We start from the raw sequence: 20923 nt of genomic DNA, 5'->3' as shown, positions 1-20923 counted from the left end.
AGGGAGATAATTACTTAGAAAAGAGGGGCAATTTTCCTGAGAGAAATGTGATTTTTTGTGGTTGGAGTTTTGAAACAGCTTCCAGTTAGTATAGTTTATGTATCTGTCACTCACATGAGAGGTTTTAAACATTATTACATTTGTCTTTCAGGGCAGAGGCCTGGCTCACGGATCATGCAAAGCCTAAAACAAATCTTATATTTTTGATCATTTTGATATATGGCCTGATAGCTTCTGGACTGTATTATTGTAATGTACTCTACATGATGTATTCAGCCTTTGAAGTGTATTCAGAAACTTAAGTTGATCTAGAATGGAGTAACTAGGTTGTCAACTGCAGTTGGCTACATGGCAGAAAGCACATCTCATCAGTGTTCCCACCCACTGTTTAGGCAGAACTCAGTGTACTGGTTTGGACTTGAAAGTTCTAAACATTTTGAGATCAGGAAGATATCTTGATCAAACTTTGGCACATGCAACCACTATTCTCTGCCTTGCATTTTATTATTTTGTACATCATTTTTAACAGGATCTGAGTGTGTACCATGTAGTTTGAATGTCTAGGCTTCTGTAAAGTGCTTATTTAAATATATCAGTGTTGGGAAAAGACCACTAAGTTGGTCAGAACAAAATAATAATAATAAAAAATTCCTTCCAGTAGCACCTTAGAGATCAACAAAGTTTGTTCTTGGTATGAGCTTTCGTGTGCATGCACACTTTTCAGATCTGAAGTATCTGAAGAAGTGTGCATGCACACGAAAGCTCATACCAAGAACAAACTTTGTTGGTCTCTAAGGTGCTACTGGAATGATTTTTTTTATTTTATTTTGTTTCGACTACGGCAGACCAACATGGCTAACTACCTGTAATTGATCAGAACACTTGATTATTAAGCTATTATCTTTGGGGAAAGTTCTTGAGGATGGTTGATGTTGTTTTTTGGGCTATTTCTTCCTAGTAGTATTGATGTTGCAAGAAGCAGATCTAAAATCTCAGTCCTGCAAATCTAAAAGTATTTAGCGAACATACAATGATATAGAATTGCGGGCCTATGTATCATTTATTTTACTTTTTAAGGGTTTAAATCAATGGGATATCCATACTTGGTACGTCTTCCCTTTTTGTTTAGGTACTGCTGCATCCAGTTGGTATGATGGATTTTGTTTTAAGAATGAGGGATACTGTGCATTACCTTTCTTTATGTGGAAAATAATTGGGCAGAAATCCTTAGGATGCAGTCCTATATCTCCTTACCAGGGAATAAGCACCATTGAACCCAATGACATTTTTTTCTGAGTAGACATGTATGGGATTGGATTGTAAAATTCTAGTTCCAGCTACTGAAGTTTTTAATAATATTCCCTACAATTGTGTTAGATTACAAAGGAGACCACATAGGTACTTCAAGAAGAGGGGGGGAAATGAAATGGAATCCCCGTCCTCCACAGAAAAAAGTGTACTTTATATCCCTCTATCTGCAATAGCAAAAGTTTCCATTTAAAATATCAATTTTCAGTGCTGTATTCCTAAAGTACGATTGACAATCAAGAACTATCCTTGCAAATTCTTAGCCTGTTAGGTTTAATTACACATAAGTCACCCAACAGCCAGGACCCTCCCATTTATCACATGCTTGTGTGTTCAAACGTGTGTTTGCATACACACATAAGGAGGAAAGCCAGAGTCTGAGGATGTATTTTGTGGTGTTACTGCAGATGATGTTGGTGTGCTGACTAATATATACCTGCTGGGACATGTTCATGAAATTATTTTTGCAAGTGGCTTCAAAGCAGATGCCATATATTACTTGGGTGTAGCCCTTCATTTGATTCTGTGGTCATATTTTTTCCTTCTGTTTTCCAGAATAATATAAACAAAAGAACTAGTCAAGCAATGAGATGTGTATGTGTTTTATTTGGAACTAGAGTAAGTTTTGTGTACAAAGTGAGTAAAATACAAACATACTGAGTCAGGGGCGTACCCAGGATCAAAACTAGGGGGGGGCAAGCCATGGTCACGCCCAGGGCCGTCTTAAGCCTACCTGGCGCCATGGTTCAACGATCCCTCCGGCGCCCCCCACATGCACGCAGCAGCGCCCCATGGCACAAAGATCCCCGCCCGCCATATGGATACGACTGGGGAGCAAAGGGAAGGAGAAGCCACAGAGGTGGGGGAAAGAGGAAAGTGCCATAGTGGAGAAGCAAAGCAAATTAAGCAGGGCTCTGATCTGCTTGGGTTGCCACCTGTCCCAAAATGCACCCTGCATCTTAAATCGCTTCAGCGTTGCTTACACATGCACACACATCTCCCGGTGCCATTTCGGCTCCCTGAAATCAACCCCTTACACATACACACACATCCCATTCTTTTCCTCTTCTTTTATTTATCCCTGCAAAAACCCACCACTACTCTTTTGGACGCCCCCTTTGCAATTTCCCATAGTCTCTCCCTCCCCCAAATATTGTACTTTTGGTGCCAAAACACAGGCCCCACCCAAGAAATCCAATATAAAGCATATGGAAATAAATGGAAATAAATTAGCAAATAAATTTGGGAGGGTCAGAGGAGGTAACTTGGGAATTTTCCACACCTGTGCCATCTCTCCTTCACCCCTCCCAGACACACATTTCTGTAAAACAAAAGGTTTCCTGCCATGGCCGGTAGAGCTAATGGTCGTCCTTTGTGAGGGAAATGGCCCATCATCTGGCACTCTGGATGCCAGAGAATCACTCAGGCAGAGACTTCTCACCTCCTCCCTGCAGATGAAAACACTTGGCCAGCTAGGAGTAAAAATGGAATGAGGCCTGTCTTCCTGTGCTGTTTTCAGACATGTGGCCTTATTTGTTTCATACATTAATAACACATATATATTATATAAATATGAAAGACCTTAAAAATTCTTATAACACGGTCCACAACCAAAACAGGCCGCCGAAGTCTCCCAAGTTGAGCAGTAAGGAACGAATCTATGCCCTCAAGGGAGCCCCTCTAGACAATGTCCCCTTGCCCCTGACACATTGTTACAAAAGTTAGAGCTCTGCAGAAACTCGTGGCCTACTGGCACTGCCAATATAAAATATAAAAATATAAGTGAAAGGTACTCATCCATTCTCAATTCCTGTGTGTGTTCCCTTTTATCTTTATTAACTATTAATTCTTCTCTAGAGACTTTGCCCAACTTGGGTAGTTTATGTGTTATAATAAGCACCCCATCTGTGTTAAAGGCTTCCATATAAAGTAGGTATTTATCCAAGTGTGTGTGTCTCTCTCTGGTAGTACAAATCTTGTTGTGAACCCTGTATTTTAGGGGGTTGGACTAGGTGACCTCAGGGTCCCTTCCAACTCTCAATTTAGGTATGAAAGCAATGTGTCTGCAAGCGTTGGAGCATAAATTTTATTATTTTTTAATACTGGTGTAATGGGTTGGAGTTCAGACCAACTCTGCTTTCTGGCAAGGAAAGATGGAAATCTGGGTTTTCAGAGTTTAGATTTGAGTTTTATTCTCTCCTTTCTTGACTATTATTATCTTCCTCCTTTTTTTAAACTAATTATGTCTTCAGACATTATTGTCTTCAGACCCCAACCAACCCCCTGCAGGCTTATTTCAAAAGGATGTTTTATGGGAGACCAAATTGTCAATGCATCACAATGGCCAATTGGCCACAACAATTTCTTCCCATAAAGGACTTGAGGGGGACTGAATTATGAAGGACATTTTATCTCTTTGACCACAACCTAAGGAAAGGACCTAGAAAGCTATAACTTTTCAGAAAGGTTTCTTATACACGAAGTTCCCAGAAATAAATTACTTACTGCTGCTGGACTACTGCGCTGGGCTGGTGTTGAGGCAGAAAGCAGAAGCAAAAAGCAGAGGGGCCAAGGAGGAGACACGTGCACGTGCTGAGCCAGCCCTCTTCCTGCTCTCAGCCTTGCAGAGCTGCCCACCCATTGGCCTGTGCCTCAGCGATATTAGCCAATGGCTGCATCAGGAGGAGGGAGGGAGGAGGGAGGATGCAGTGGGGGAGAGCGATCGCGGGTGGGGAAATGCTTCTGAAAAAAATAATTAGGGGGGGGGAATGCTTTGAAGTTTTGAACGCTGATCATTTTTGCTGGGGGGCGGCAGCTTGCTTCTAGGGGAGGTGGAGGAGGGAGGATGCAGGGAGGGAAAGGGTGAGAAATTGTGCCCAGCCAGGAAAACAAATGCTCATGGGGAAAAAAATACGGAAAAGAATGCCGATCATTTTTGCTTCTGGGGGGGCAGCTTGCTTCCAGGGGGGGGCAGCTGCCCCCCCTGCCCCCCCTTCGGTACGCCCATGTACTGAGTTACATCAATTGCTGACGGATTGTGCATTGGATTTCCACTTGCATAATTGGACTTCACCTCCATCTCCCCCCCCACCCCACCACATAGTTTCCTGCATCTCCCCCAGATCTGCTCTCACAAACACTCCTGCCCTATCTTCTTGCATGTATTTCCCTGTACTGTATACTTAGTCCCCAATCCTCCCTACATGGCATGAGGAATGCCTGCAGGGGTATTTTACTCATGTTCACTTTAATGCACGTAGAACCCTTTGTGTGATCAGAGGCCCTGATAAAGGAGGGTCCCCAAACACAGAGAGGAAAACTCTCCTTTCTGTTTATGAACCTTCTGTACAACCTTCTGGGCTACTTACATGGGTAGTGGCTTCGGAAGAACAGACATTTTAACAAAAGGGAATGTGTGCATAAGGGCCAAACAGGTCAGGAAACAGCTGGTGCAGTACTAATGATGGAATCTGTTAGTATCAATGGAATACTTGCATGAAAAATAGCTGTGTCTTAACATTTTGTGGAAAATACAGCTAATGGCTTTCCTCATAATCTTTTCTAGATGCATAGTGTTTAATTCACTAGCACAAGATGCTGGCCTGTAGTGTTTAGGTTTGCCACTTGACATCGTCAACCCCTCTGCAGGTTTTCTGCCCCATGTCTTGTTTCTCTTCTTCTTTCACTCTTTCTGTTGTGGGTGTCCTAGGGTGTTGTTTATTTTTGTATTCGGTTTATAGCATTCCTTATTGATTTATATTGCTTTCTACAATATTTTGGCTTCGTTTTTTTTTATAACACACAACTGTATCTTTCTATTCTTGACATCACTGCCTTTTGCTAATATACCTGCTTGCCTTGTGGTTCTGTTCTCAATGGATGTCTTTTAAAAAATGGAATTTATAGAAAACTGAAATTTCTTATGACATCATAATTCCACTTCTGCCTCTTTTAACCTTTTATTTTTGTGGGGGAGTTCTGTAAATAAATCCCCATTTCTTTGGAAGTTTAATTCTGATGTTTCTTTTCATCCTTTTCTTTTCCTTTTCCTTTCCCTTTCCCACTCTTGCATATCTTTGAGCTTTGGGGGTATCAGGTGAAAATAAAAGACAGACTGGTTGATTATTCCCCACTGTCTGCACTTCATTATTGCAGTGCCCTTTTATATAGGCTTATCATGTCTTATCTTCAGCTGCTTTCCTTTCTTAAATTTTGCTGCTCACATTGGTTTTTATTAGGTCTAATTTTTATCCAGATGTGTCCTCTTTTTTCCTGAATTGGGCTTAGTTTCCATGTAGACATCAATTTTGCTAGCTTATTTGTCTTTACTATAATAATTCTTCTTATTTGCCAGTGTGGTGTAGTGGTTAAGAGCGGTAGACTCGTAATCTGGGTAACCAGGTTCGCGTCTCCACTCCTCCACATGCAGCTGCTGGGTGACCTTGGGCTAGTCACACTTCTTTGAAATCTCTCAGCCCCACTCACCTCACAGAGTGTTTGTTGTGGGGGAGGAAGGGAAGGGAGATTGTTAGCTGCTTTGAGACTCCTTCAGGTAGTGATAAAGCAGGATATCAAATCCAAACTCCTCCTCCTCTTCTTCTTCTTTATATTCCCTGTCTCTTTTTGCCTTATAGTATGCTTTACTTCTTATTATTTCCTTGTATTCCTTATCTTGGGAGTGCATCATCTCATGATACTAGAACATAATCCTCAGTTTTGATTTTCCAGTAGGGTTTAAAGGTATGTTTTTGTCTTTAAATATAACTTGTTAGATAAGGTTCTTCTATGTCCCTTTGCCTTTACTACTATTATTATATCCATTTGATTGTAGGTCAGGGGATGGGCCTGTCTCTATTTTTATTTGTTATGCTATTTTGTTTTATTCTGAAAGCACTTAAGAAAGTATTATTCCAGGAAAAGCAAAGGACCAGAGTCAATAAAGAAGTTGCAACCTTTGCTGATGCAACTTATTGGCAAATTCTGTCTTTGATTGTGACTCTTTTGAAAGCAACTTCTAGTTTGCATTGTAACTTGTGTGTCTCTTGGTGGGCTGTGGAAATTGGCTGGGCTGAGTTCAGGCTTTATTCATAACCAACAAGCCACCTTTGTATTGGAACCCTCCTAGATTCATTGTAGTTTGGCAGTAATTGTGGTCAGTAATATTTTATGGTAGCTTCTAAATCTACTGTACTTGCAATTTTATTTTTCAAAGACCTAGTAATGTGGGTGAATATTGCTGGCACATTTACAGTGTTAAAACCTAATGTTAGAAATTGAATATTATATTACAGTAATGAGCTAGCTCTGAATGCTGCTTTTCAAGCACTGTTCCTTCTGCTTTGCATAGCCTGTGGGCATAATCCTATTGACACCAACTGTCTTGGCACACACTCAGAGATAAAAACAAAAGGCAAATTGTGTTAGCTGTTTTGAGGGGGGGGATAGTTGACAAAACAAGGCCTAACATTCAGTTGACTTATTTTTCATACAACTAAAACTCTGCTTGTTTCTCATTTCCTTTATCTTAACCTCAAACATTCATGAGAAATATACCTTACCCCAACTTTTCGCATAGTAGGAAAATCAGATTCCCCTGTTGGGGGCTTACAATAGCAACAAAAACATTAATGGATATTAGATTTGTTGTTTTGATTCTTTTGCATTGTTCTTTGCTCCTTGTTGCTGCTGAGCTGCTGCCAGAGTTCAGTAGCTAATTAGGAATGTTCGGGAGGATAGAACAGTATCACAGTAGCATTGACAGTAATGTCATTGCAATGCTGTGTGTTTGTGTGTGTGTGTGTTTCTTTGAAGTGGATTGAAAATGAAGTATGCAGAAGTAAGTGTCCACCAGCTTCAGGACACACCCACACACCCACTGTAGTTGACTCTGATGCTTGCCAGACTGCTAGCAAATGGAGAAGAAAGAAAGTGTATCTGGACAGGGGTGCTCTTAGTTCTACCATATTTGTGGCAATCCATTGCCTACCTTTTAACTGCTACTGATAGTGAAAGCAATCTTGTTCACTTGCATCGAGGAGACAATAGTAAAAATTTCATAGATATGTGGAAGTGTTCATGTGTAAATTGTTTTCTTTAATTGCTCAATCCAGGTTTGTATTTTCTTTAAGGGCAATGAACACTAGTAGACCTGCCATTCTTATAAACAGCCCTACAGTGATAAGCCAGTGTGCCCAAAGAGAGACAGAAGAAAACACAGCATGGTAAGGCAACTTTTTTTTTTCTTGGATTGTTGCATTTTTCATGAGAGAAAGAATATACATGAGGCAAACAGATACTGTAGTTTTGAAATAAGGAGGACAAAGGAAGAACGTGATAGGCAGCCTTCATTTTGAATGGAAAGAGTACAGTGTTTACATTTGTGTCTTCAGTTTAGTAACCCTAGGCTAGTTTCTACACAGAATAACAGGGTTTTGTAGGGGTACAATGGATTCAGGTCATTTCAGATGTGCTGATGTTGTGTTTGTGTGTCACATTTCAGATACACAATGGGAGGGGGTTCCCACCCTGCATATAGGAAGCTACTATAGCAGGGACAGGACGTGGGTGGCACTGTGGGTTAAACCACAGAGCCTAGGGCTTGCTGATCAGAAGGTCGGCGGTTCGAATCCCCGCAACAGGGTGAGTTCCCGTTGCTTGTTCCCAGCTCCTGCCCACCTAGCAGTTAGAAAGCACATCAAAGTGCAAGTAGATAAATAGGTACCACTCCAGCAGGAAGGTAAATGGCATTTCCATGCACTGCTCTGGTTCGCCAGAAGCAGCTTTGTCATGCTGGCCACATGACCTGGAAGCAGCACAACCGTTCCCTCGGCCAGTAACACGAGATGAGCGCCGTAACCCCAGAGTCGAACATGACTGGACCTAATGATCAGGGGTCCCTTTACCTTTATAGCAGGAACTGGACTGGGATAGAAGTCCCCACCCCACCCCTTGCTAGTTTTCTGTTAGCATAATATAAGCCTGGTGCATGCAATCACTTAACTCCTCTTTAAGCTGTATTCCAAGCGGACTTTTGTCTGTGTAGTAATTTTATACAAGGCCAGTCACTCCCTGAAGTGAGCCTTCTGAGCATGTTATACAGGCATTCTACTCATTCGCGACTGTGTAGGTAGGTAGGTAGGTAGATAGATAGAATCATACCAGGAAATGGTGGGGGAGAGCTGGGTAGTCCTCATGGCTTGTGGGGAGACCTTCCCCAGAGCCCAAAGGGGATGTCAGTGAGGGCAGAGGAAGCCCCAAAGAGACTGGAGACGCAGCAGGGCTTTGTTTAGGCTGCTCAGCCTCCCTGCCTAACACCTGGTGCACAGGATAGCACAGCAGCAGCAGCCTCTTTCCTGCATATCCTCAAGCCTCCAGCTGGTTCCAGAGTTTCAACTCTTGATATTTTGATTTGGATTAGAGAGAGGGAGGGAGGGGGAAATAGATATTTAGAGGCTTTTTGGTGGGTGCCTCCTGCTTTACGTGATTTCACTTACGTGCGTGATGGCCTGGAACGTAACCCCCCTCCATAAGTGGGGGGATCCCAATCTCAATGGAGCATAGAACACATGTAGAGCCTCTCTTCAGTATTGGGAAATAAGTGTTCTTGGACAAACTGCAGAAGTCTGTACAAATTGGAATGACTTGAGTGATATTCAAGCTTTCAGTGACTGCTAGGTATGTATTCATGTCATAACTGATTTTCTGTTTATCATGTATTAGAGCAAGGTAGGATTAGGAGTGCAGCTGTAGTAAGTTTCAACAAGCAAGGGTCAAATCCTAATAGGCAGAAGGGTGACTAAAGCTGTTTCTTTTTAATTCCCCTCTCCCTCATTTGAAGCAGTGTTAGACAGGGTGATTATCTACTGCATTTGCCCACTGCTACTTTTCAGGAAAACGGGGGACCCTTCATTCTGTTACTTTTTATGTTGTGAGAACACATTGTGGACCTAGAATTTGGAAGGAGAGAGATTAAATTCTTGCCTTCTGTATGTAATAGCTGATTACAGAACTGGTTTAGAGACGAAAAACTATTTTAAATGTAAAAAAAAAACCTTTGGCCTTGAATTTGTATCATTTCTTACTGTATTATGCTACATTTTTTAGTGAGCAAAGACAGAATTCTAGTATGTTTAGTTTTTGTCCCATTTACAAGATGATAGTATTCCAAGTGGAACTGACTCTGTTTACATGTGCAAGACAGACTGGAGTCAAGAACCATCAATACAGACTGGAGCAGGGGTCAGCAAACTTTTTCAGCAGGGGGCCGGTCCACTGTCCCTCAGACCTTGTGGGGTGCCGGACTATATTTTGAAAAAAAATATGAACGAATTCCTATGCCCCACAAATAACCCAGAGATGCAGTTTAAATAAAAGGACACATTCTACTCATGTAAAGGACTTATACTTCCGGGAGGGGAGGGAGTAACATCTCTCTCTGATTGCCGTACCTCCCTGGTTTGTTTTTCCTTGATTTTTACTGTTTTATATTGTTTTATCTTTTAACTTTTTTAGCTTAGTTTTTAGCTTAAACCATCCGGTTTTATCCTAAATGTTTTAAAGGAAGCAAGATCCAAGGAAGTTGCTATAAACTGCTGATTTTCACTTGGATACAAGCCAGGGGAGTGCCGGGGCCTTCAGCGTTAACTGAAGAAGGAAGCCTCATATCTTCACCCTAACCACCCTTTCATCTTTATCTCTGCCTGTCTGTACTCCCTGCCATTATATCTCAGCTAATGAATGGCAGTGTGACTTTTTTAAACTGTAAGCAAAATAATGGTGTCGACTCGGAGTGGCTGTAAAACTTCAAGGCCTCCACTGAAAGATTCGGGATCTTGCAGGAAAAGACCTACTCCTAAGAAAGTGCAAACAAAAATTACTCGTTGCTATCGGAGCAAGGGCAAAGTGGGGGTGACTAAGAAACGGCTGGACCCAGACTCTATCCCCTCCCTCGCCGAGCCTCCTAACATCCACAATGAAGGACCTGCTGTGCAGAGAGAGGATTGTGCTGAGGGAAGTTACACCAAGGGGACAAAGGTAAGCGTTAGAACTGCTGAGTCACCTCAGAAACTGAGTCCTAAATCCCGAACACCCCACAAGTTACCCCAAGCCCAAATAATCGAGGAACTAATGTTAAAGCAAATTGCAGAACTGTCCTCTGGAAATGCTAAAACAACTAATGATCCTAATTCTCAAACCACTGAGACAAATGACGAGGATCTTTCAATTATAAAGTGGCTTGTGCTTTTAACAGAGGACATTGAACTCATAAAATCTTTTCTTGCCATTTGTACTAAAATTTTGACCATCGTGACAGACACTTGTAAAACCTTTTGGGGAAAACATGGCAGTGAGACCACAGAACCCGCAAGCAATAGTAACCCCTCTTCCCTCTTTCGTAAAAATAAATTATTAAAGAAGACAAAAAGAAGCTGTAGGGCTAAAGCTAAAGCTCTCAAAAGGAGATTCACCAATGTAAAGAAGAGCAAAAATGTTAAAAACGCCAAGGCAATGAAATATAAAAAAATGAATTTCAAAAAGCTATTTAAACTTCTTGAGAGTCCCTCAAACAGAGGGAACTTGGCGATACCTCCAGTCAAGGAGCCACCCAAGCTATCTAAGCAAAAGAATACCCTAATCCCTTGCTCAGATCGTGCATTGGAATCTCTGGACTCCCAAGTGTACCTATACACACCAAATGTCAAGCAAGATCCCCTGATTCAAGATCCTTGGGCCTACGTCTTATCTGCAGATGAACCCAAACCCCATAAGAAGAAAATTCCGCCAAACAATAACTGGAAATTGGTATTGTCTCAAGACAAACTTGTTCTGTCAAGATACCCTAAGCCCCCAGGATTTCAACGACAAGAGGAGCGTAAAGCCCATTTATGGGGCTTTTTAAAGGCCTATATGCCAGGTATTCTTATCAATCCTACTGACCTAGCTTATGTCGAATATCTACACTTTGACGGCATTCGTGCTAGGGCGGTGGTCTCATTTCGAGACTGGAGATTGGCAAAAACAGTGTACAAATGCAGAGATCGTCTGAAGATAAGCGGCGTAAGAATATCAAGACATTTTAAAAATGAGGCGCCTCCAACACCTCTTTTTCCTCATTTTGTAACTTTTTCAAAAATCCCTCAACATAAGACTGATCAACTTGCCCTAATTGATTTAATCTCCTCAGATGGAAACTTTAATCACCCGACCAACCTGACTACCAAAGACCACCAAAAGACGGACTCCCATGGGCTTACGCATGCGACAAATCAAGGAAATGACCTTGATAGTTTTGAAAACAACTTATTATACTCCTACCAAGTTCTCCCTCAAGAAGCCCAGAGTGAAATACTCCACAAACTTGACACCCTGCGCTCTTGTTTGATAACCCTGACAAAGGAAAAGATGGAGCCACTGAAGCAAAACCTGCTTGATTGTGCTTCAAACTCTGCCCCCCGTCTATACCATCATGAGCTAGAGTTGTGGGTTGGAAAACCATCTGCCCCTCTCTGCCGGCAGGTAGCTGCAGAGATGAACCCACTTGTCAACAAGCCGGAGGTGAAAAGTTCCCCTTCAGTCCCATCTCCCATACAACTTCCCTCCGAGGCAAATATAGCTACTTCGTCAGCCTGGGATAAAATGAGAGAACTTAACGAGTCCGAATTGGGTACCCCATATAAAGTGCTTAGCACGGACATGCGGGTATCCAATCGTATTAAGCCATTTTCTTCTAATGTGAGTAAGCTGAACATGTCCCAAGATATTATTGTTGAAGATCCGATAGGACGTATTAACAAAATTATACAAACTCCTAATGACAAACCTTATATGTCAAGTCGAGAATCCATCTCTAGGGTAACAAGCGGTCTTACTCATCAGGCTACCATGCCCAAAAAATCTACCTTGTCGGGCAAAATTACTGACTTCTTTAGAACTGAGAACCCTTCAAATCCTGACTCCCTCCCTCCCCCTTTTTGACCATCAAATAATCAACCAGAACACCATTTGCTTTCATTCCTATGTTGGAATATTGCAGGGTGGAGGGGGAAGAAATCAGACCCTGAATTCTTAAAATTCTTGAACCAATTTCAAATAATCCTTCTACAGGAGACTTGGGAAGAGGACTCATTGAGAATTAATGGATACGAAATTATCTCACTTCCAGCAGCCCGGTCCCTTAAAGGTGGACGGGCCAAGGGTGGCTTGGCTATAGCAATGTCTCTAAAACTACACGCCAAACTCACCCTTATTAAATCTTCTCCCCCTTTTGTGATTTCAGGTTTGATTTCAAACAGTAAATTTGAGTTATTAGTTACTAATGTATATCTTCCTCCAGGAGGCCAAATAGCAGACTTACATTCCAGATGGGAAACTCTGGAAGACCATCTTACCTTTTGTTATATTAAATATCCAGATACCCTCTCAGTGTTGGGAGGAGATTTTAACGCGCGTATCGCTGCAAATTGGGACTCTCTCTGTAAAGCTAAATGGTGGATCACTCCTGTTCAGCAGAGTACTGATTTCTCCCATCATACCCACAGAAAATCCAAAGACTCTAGGGTGAATGTGGCAGGCACCCTCCTTTATCATTTAATTTTACGTTTAAATTTGTTAATTTTAAACGGGAATTGTCCCCCGGACATTCCGGGTGAATTTACCCACTTAAGTTCATCAAGCAACAGTGTTTTAGATTATTTTATAGTATCTAAAGATGCATTTCCTAAATTTCTATATTTTAAAGTCGATAATGTGCAGCTAAGTGACCATCTCCCCTTAGTCGCTAAAATGCGGACTGATTGGGACCTAGTTGAAGAAAGGCATCCCACATATATGGATATAAGTGCGGCTACAAGAGTTAAAGGTACAAAATGGTCTGCAGTGGAGGCCCAAAGATATTCTGATTTCTTTCATCAGACGATAATACAAACCTATTCAAGCTTCGTCTCAACTCCCTATGACCAACAACAAATTATTAATCTCTTTGTTAATCTTTCGGATGAGCTTACTTCTTTTTTTACCGTTCCGGACCATCAGGTGAACCGAATCCATCACAGGAGGGGCGCCCCTTGGTTTAACTCTGACTGCAAATATGCCAGACAAATCCTAAGTACCATTTATAATGACTATAAAATTTCTGGAGCAGATGTGCTCCCCAAAGAATACCATCAGGCAAAATCCCTGTATAAACAATCACAAAAAAGGGCCAAACAGGAATGGCGATTGAACAGATGGCAGGCATTGGTGGCTGCCTCAAATTCTCGTGATTCCCGCCAGTTTTGGCTTCTGATCAACTGCAAATCCAGAAATTATCCTCTATCAGTCATTTCTGCACCAATATGGGAATCCTTCCTAAGAAACTACTTTACTTTACCTGATATTACTACTAATTTAAATGATGATTTATATAATCATCTTCCTCTTTGGCCTCCAACGGACCCAGATGAAGTTTTAGATCTTATATTTGAACTTAAAAATGGTAAAGCCCCGGGCCCAGATCTCATCCCGGCGGAAGCCATAAAAACCCATGCAGATTGGTGGGCAAAAGTTTTGGCTACCATATTTGATGCAGTTAACAACAGTGGTAAAGTTCCAAAAATATGGAAGGATGCAATCATTATCCCAATTTTTAAAAAGGGTGCACCAGAGGACCCAGGGAACTATAGGAGCATCAGTTTATTGTCCATAGTTGGGAAAATTTATGCCCGTTTTTTGTTAAATAAGCTCACCAAATGGGCAGATGACAGTAACCTGATTGGTCCAGAACAAGCAGGATTTAGACAGCACCAATCTACTACTGATCATGCGGTGGTTCTATATCATTTAATCCGTAAGTACTCTTCCCCAAATAGAGGCCAACTTTGTGCGGCCTTTATTGACCTGAAGGCTGCTTTTGATAGCATCCCTAGAGAACTACTATGGGAAAAACTGGCCAGATGGGGAATTGATAGAAGGCTTTTGTGGCTAATAACTCAACTGCATAACGGGTCAGCTGCCAGGGTTAGACTTACCCCTGCTGGCGACCTATCAAACTCTGTTCCTATTAACAGGGGAGTGCGTCAGGGATGCATACTTGCTCCTTTTCTTTTTAACCTTTTTATCTGTGATATGAGAATTCCCCTGATAGAATCTCAAGAAAATATTCATGCCCCTCATCTTGCTCAATATCGTTGCCCCCTTTTACTGTATGCCGATGATGCGGTGATTTTATCCTTTTCAAGAATTGGTTTAAGGAGAGCTCTAAAGATTTTTGGTCTATATTGTAAGTCTAATTCCCTTACAATAAACCATGTTAAATCTAAAGTTCTAATTTTCTCAAATAGCCAAAGAACATATAATTGGAAAATAGATGGGATAACCATTGAGCAGGTTTTTAAATTTCAGTATTTGGGTGTTTATTTACAGTATAATATGGGCTGGAAAACACATGTTACTTATACATCAAACAGAGCCAAGGCCTCTGCCTTTGCGCTTCTCCGCTTTTTCTTTTTAGATGGGGCATTCCACGTTCCATCTGCGCTAAAGGTTTTCAATGCTAAAGTGATTGCAACATTGGCGTACGCGATTCCTCTATGGGGACCCTTTGTTAACCTAACCCTTCTGGAGACAATCCAAAATCAGTTTTTGAGAAGGTTGTTAAAATTACCCAGATGCGTAAGCAATTCAGCTATACGACTAGAATTAAATGTACCATCACTAGGAACCATTTTATGGAAACGTATTTTAAGCTACTGGCTATCATTGTGGCATAGACTTCCTAATCTCCACCTGATCCAATGTCTTTGGAGAGATGGCTTCTCTAGTCCTTGGTTGAAAGCTATCCATAATAAACTCGTGGACATTGGGTTATCCCCATTCGATCTCCTGGAACTGGACTTAGTCTCAGCCAAAAGAGCTTTTTCTCAAAAGTTAGAGGAGACTGATTTTCAGCTTACCTCTCTGACAAGTCACGGAACTTGCTCACCATCTAACTTAGGCCTATTACCACCAAAGAAACTACCACACTACTTAACCAATCTCTCTGTTGTGAGGTATAGGTATGCCTTCTTAAAAGCCAGATTTAATGTTTTCCCATCAAATGTTTTGAGCAATAGACTTTCCAATGGTCAAATCTCCCTCCTTTGCGACTGTAATACTGGTTCCACAGAATCCTTACAGCATATATTTTTTTGCTGTCCAATTCATTCGGCAGCTCGGTCCAAATTTTTGGTTCCACTTTTGAAGAAAACCCAAGATGGAACTCAGGATGCTAAATTAATCTACTTATTAAATGATGAGGAACCAAATAGAACCCATATGGTTGCTAGGTTTTTGACTAATGTGCTATTTACAAAGAAGAGGAATGGTTCTCTTCCGATTTATGACAATGCAGAAAATAATTAAGACCTATTATTGGGGCGATAAAATAGCTGATAAATTAATTTTTAACAGATTTTTATTTTAATTTTAAAAAAACTAGTTCAGTTGGACTACTCAGATCTCAGTGTGATTTAGATGGAAGGGTGCAAATGGGTTGTTTTAAAATTGTTTTCGTACTGTATTGTTTAAGTTTGTTAATCTGTTTTACTCTGTGTGTATTATGATGAATGTGTTTTATGATGTGATATGGGCCACATGGCCGAAATAAACCTACCTACCTACCTACCTCATGTAAAAACACGCTGATTCCTGGACCGTCCGCGGGCCAGATTTGGAAGGCAATTGAGCCGTATCTAGCCCCCGGGCCTTAGTTTGGGGACCCCTGGACTGGAGTCAAGAACCAGGAGTTTTCTTAGATATTTGTGGAGATGGATCTAAAAGAGAAACTAAGCTATAGTTTTCTCCACTATGCCTTATCCAGTACACTTCTAAGATCCAGTTCCCAAACACATTAAATGAACATATGACTTGAGTAATTTTTTGTTCTTTTTTAAAAGTATTTTAAGCAGTTTTTATGGCTTGTTTGTAAATTATGTTGAGAGGTATGTATGAGTTGATTTATAAATTAATAAATAACCACAAGTAGAAGTTAAAAAACACAGGTCCCGGTACAGATCTTTGGGGACCCCCACTTAGATTTCTCCTGCCAGCATGAACAATGATCAATGAAGATGGGAGTTGCAGGCCAACAATCACTGGAGGACTACAGACATTTAAACTCATGTTTAACACTTTCATGCTCAAATCAACTTAAGGTTTGTTCAAATGGCCACCAAAACATTAATGGCAGGATTTTTCTTTCTCTGCCACTATCATATTGTCAAGTGATAGTGTGTTGTGCTGATTGATTTCATAATTAACTCTCCTCAATTGATGTTGATTTGTGTGTGTGATTTCTGAAGCTTATAATGAAGATATAATGAGAGAGTATTCTTTTCATGCCTTATGGATGTTACATTAAGTACTGTATACAGGTAAAGGTAAAGGGACCCCTGACCGTTAGGTCCAGTTGCGGACAACTCTGGGGTTGCGGCACTCATCTTGCTTTACTGGCTGAGGGAGCCGGTGTACAGCTTCCGGGTCATGTGGCCAGCATGACTAAGCCGCTTCTGGTGAACCAGAGCAGCGCATGGAAACGCTGTTTACCTTCCCGCCGGAGAGGTACCTATTTATCTGCTTGCACTTTGATGTGCTTTCGAACTGCCAACCTTCTGATCGGCAAGCCCTAGGCTCTGTGGTTTAACCCACAGCACCACCCGCATCCCTAAGTATTGTATAGCAAAGCAGTAATGTTCATTAAATTTAAAATCTTCTGTTCTGGAACACTGTAGAATAAGTTCACATTTAATACCTTGCTGTACATGTTGTATCCCTAACAGGAGTAGATTTAAGTTATTATAATAGAAACAATTGCATGGTATTCCAAAGCCCTTGGAAGCTGTTGTTTAAAGAAAATGGGCAAAGAGCCTGTTAAGTTGAGGATTCACTTGGAGAACATGAGTCACATAGCATAACAGTTCTTGTATTGCACGCCCAGAAATGACTACAAAACATTGTTTTTTAATGGTTAACATGATGGCAGTCCAGAAGGTGATCTCAGTCTCTCATATATGCTCTCAGAAAAATAGGCCATATGACAAAAGGAAAAGAGGTTCCAGAAGCAAATAAAAATTCACATGAACCTCAGGCTTAAGTGGAAAAATACTCAGAACAGACTAACACGATAAAAACATCATGGGGATAAAGATTCACAGAAAGCAGTTTATTTGACATTAGCTCATTACCTCTGATGTTTGATGCACTGTTACCACTATCCAGGTGCATGCAAATAAGTTGTAGTTTTTGATTAATCCCTTGCAGAACTAGCATTTAAAGAAGAATTTAAAGGACATTTTGAGCAGCCCAAAGGGACTGCTTGGTCTACTGCACATTTTTTGCCTCAAACCCTTATTAAAATATTTGGGGATTGTTTTGTACATCAGAACCATAGGAGCCAACTCCTAGAGGCTGTGGGGGGTTTCAGCCCACAAAATAATATATTTGAGGGGGCTGCCCCCCAAAGTTGATGGACATTCCCATTCAAATGCTGTGTACGCACTGCATCATGTGATCAAGTATGCAGGGCGGGGCTTACCTGGGCCCCACAATATTTTATTCAAGTTAACACCCCTGATCAGAACATAAGTGTATCTAAAACAGTGTGTGCATTCTACAGTGGTTAGCCAGTTGACTATGGGAAGCCCACATACTGGTATGTGGCATGAAGGCACCATCCCTTTCCTTTTGCTTCTTAGCAGTGGCTATTCAGTGACTTCTGAACATGGAGGGTACTTGTTAGGGCCAGGTTATCTAAAATATCACCTTGAGACCTTGGGCTGGCAGAACAGTATGCTAGATGCAACCACTCCATAGATTCATATGATGCTGGCAATATTATTTTTATTATTTCCCACAATGTAGTATTTGCACTGTGCATTACAGAATGGGAAACAGTACTGTATAGTATAAAGCCGTAGTCTTGTATGGGGAAGCTGCTTAACATGTACTTTATGTTCCCTAATTTGAGCAAAGTGCTGCACACAGTATATCAATTTACATGTGTCTGACACTTCAAGATAGCAGTTCCAAAGTTAATAGCTTCACTGCAGTGAAACTGTGATTGAGAATTCAGTTTGCTTTCTGTTCCGGCTCTCTCTACTTTCTCTTTTTGTTGTGGCACAGTTTTTAGCTATGTGGATTTTAAAGTATTGCACAAAAACTCTGAAACCAAGTAAGGGAGTTGCCATTTCCATCAGGAATTGCCAAATATTTACAGAAGTGCAAGAGAAACAATATTCCACAGAACAACCTTTGGGAAGTTCTTGGCAGAAGTAATAGTATAGCCATTACATTTAAAAAGATATCTGGTGCAGCTTAACTCATTATTTTCTACTCTGTCTCCCCTTGTTGGATTGTTTATCAATAATCTCTAAGATGACTCTGCCTAGGAGGCATCTTGAGATGTGGCCTCCGTCATGTTTCATAAAATAGTAAGGTTGGAACTTCAGGTGTAAAAGATCATCCAACCCTCATCTAAGGATAGGACTGCAAAATGAGGATGGGTGATGTTACAGGAGCAGCTAACCTGTGGCCCTCCAGATATTGTTGGGCTGCAATTCCCATCAGCCCTAGCCAGTCTGGCCACTAGTCAGGGATGATGTGAGTTTTAGTCTGGGGCGGGAGGGTCACAGATTAGCCACCCATGATTTAAATATAGGCCAGCTAGCTAACAGCAGGTGGATAGTGAGACAGGGCAGACACGGACACTATGTCAGGGGTAGCAAACCACATGGGCCAGTTTTGACAGGTGAGTGGGGCAACCCATCTGTCAACCACACTGCATCATTATGACATCACATGATTGATAGGTGGGCTGTTCAACCCACCTGTCCCATTCACCCATGGAACCACAGCACAATGGCTGTTGCCCTCCCTGTGCTATTCCTCCAGTATGGCTATGGAGCAGAGCTTCAGACAAGTGTGGATGGAGTGGTTGGCAACAGTTTCCAACTCCTTATCTGTGCTTTCCCTTCTGCCTTTAACATCATATTGGCCTACAGGCATTAGATAATGACAAGAGTGTTTTGCTTCTCAAAGAAAACTTCCTTGTATGTTGCAGAGATGCTGAATCGTGATCCACATCTAGAGTTTGAATAAGATCATATGTTTAATTTATGATATGTCTAGAAGATTCATTCAAAAATTGTTTTGAAACACTTCGCAGGATTTTCCTCTCCACCAGAGTTGTGCTTAATATTTATACACTAGATTTCATAGAAACATAGAACTGTAGAGTTGAAAAGGACTTTGAGGGGTCATCTAGTCCAACCCCCTGCAGAGCAGGAATCTCAACTAAATCATACATGACAGATGGTCATCCAATCTCTGCTTAAAAACCTCCAAGGAAGGAAAGTCCACCACCTCTTCTGTGTTCCACGGTCGAACAGCTTTTATCATCAAAGTTCTTCCTGATGTTTAGTTGAAATCTCCTATTTTGTAAGTTGAATCATTTAGTCTGGGTCGTTGCCACTGGAGCAAAACAAGGTTGTTCCATCCTCCATTTGACAGCCTTTTAGAAATTTCAAGATGTCTATCATATTTTTGAAGTCTCCTCTATACCAGGCTAGGTAAGGTAAAGGGACCCCTGACCATTAGGTCCAGTTATGTCCAACTCTGTGGTTGTGGCGCTCATCTCATGTTATTGGCCGAGGGAACTGGCATGCAGTTTCCAGGTCATGTGGCCAGCATGACTAAGCTGCTTCTGGTGAACCAGAGCAGTGCACGGAAACGCCGTTTACCTTCCCGCTGGAGCGGTACCTATTTATATACTTGCACTTTGACATGCTTTTGAACTGCTAGGTGGGCAGGAGCTGGGACCGAGCAATGGGAGCTCACCCCGTCATGGGGATTCGAACCGCTGACCTTCTGATCAGCAAGCCCTAGGCTCTGTGGTTTAACCCACAGCGCCACCCGCATCCCAAATTTACCAGGCTAGACATACCCAATTCCCTCAACCATTCCTCATAAGGCTTGGTTTCCAGACACTCGATCATCTTGGTTGCCCTCTTCTGCACACATTCCAGCTTGTCAATATCCTTCTTAAATTTCGCTTCCCAGAACTGGACACAGTACTCCAGGTGTGGTCTGACCAAGGCAGAATAGAGTGGTAATGTTACTTATTTGGACACTATATTTATGTTGATGTAGCCTAGAATAGCATTAACTTTTTTTGTTGCTGCAGCACACTGTTGACTCATGTTAAGCTTGTCATTTACTAAGATCCCTAGATCCTTTTCACATGTAGCCTACTACTGGCAATCCAGGTGCTCCCCATCTTCTATTCGTGCATTTGGTTCTTTCTTCCTAAGTGTAGAACCTTACATTTGTCCCTATTATAAACAAACAGATTTTTTTGATTAAGCTGTTCTTGCACAGTGAATTCAGATGTGAAACATTTCTTCAATGGAGACCATTCTTATCTGATTCCTGTGTAAAGTGGTGCTGTTCTACATTCTTCTTTAACTATTATTTCTATAATGGGGATTTAACAACATTGAACAGCAGGGGGCAGACTTCACCAAGAAAAGCTATTTGTTTTTCTTCTATCATTTCAACAATTGCCATAAAGGTGGATTAATGTTTTGTATGGGCTTTTTTATCTTAA

The 20923-nt window shown here is 41.4% G+C and overlaps 1 protein-coding gene across 2 annotated transcripts in view; it reads left to right on the top strand.

The window, feature by feature from the left end:
- The window catches only part of ARHGEF3 (Rho guanine nucleotide exchange factor 3), a 121893-nt gene that overhangs the window by 4206 nt on the left and 96764 nt on the right, over positions 1–20923 (top strand). The window contains exon 2 of one of the 2 annotated variants that reach the window (XM_033140956.1): positions 7437–7529. The exons of the other annotated variant lie outside the window; for it this stretch is intronic. Within the exon in view, the coding sequence (XP_032996847.1) occupies positions 7437–7529 (93 nt within the window). The remainder of the gene's footprint in view (positions 1–7436; positions 7530–20923) is intronic. 2 annotated transcript variants of the gene reach the window in all.

The sequence above is a fragment of the Lacerta agilis genome, chromosome 2, assembly GCF_009819535.1.
Source record: "Lacerta agilis isolate rLacAgi1 chromosome 2, rLacAgi1.pri, whole genome shotgun sequence".
NCBI lineage: Eukaryota > Metazoa > Chordata > Lepidosauria > Squamata > Lacertidae > Lacerta > Lacerta agilis.
The sequence above is the reverse complement of the archived record's forward strand: the minus strand, read 5'-3'. Positions and strand labels throughout refer to the sequence as shown.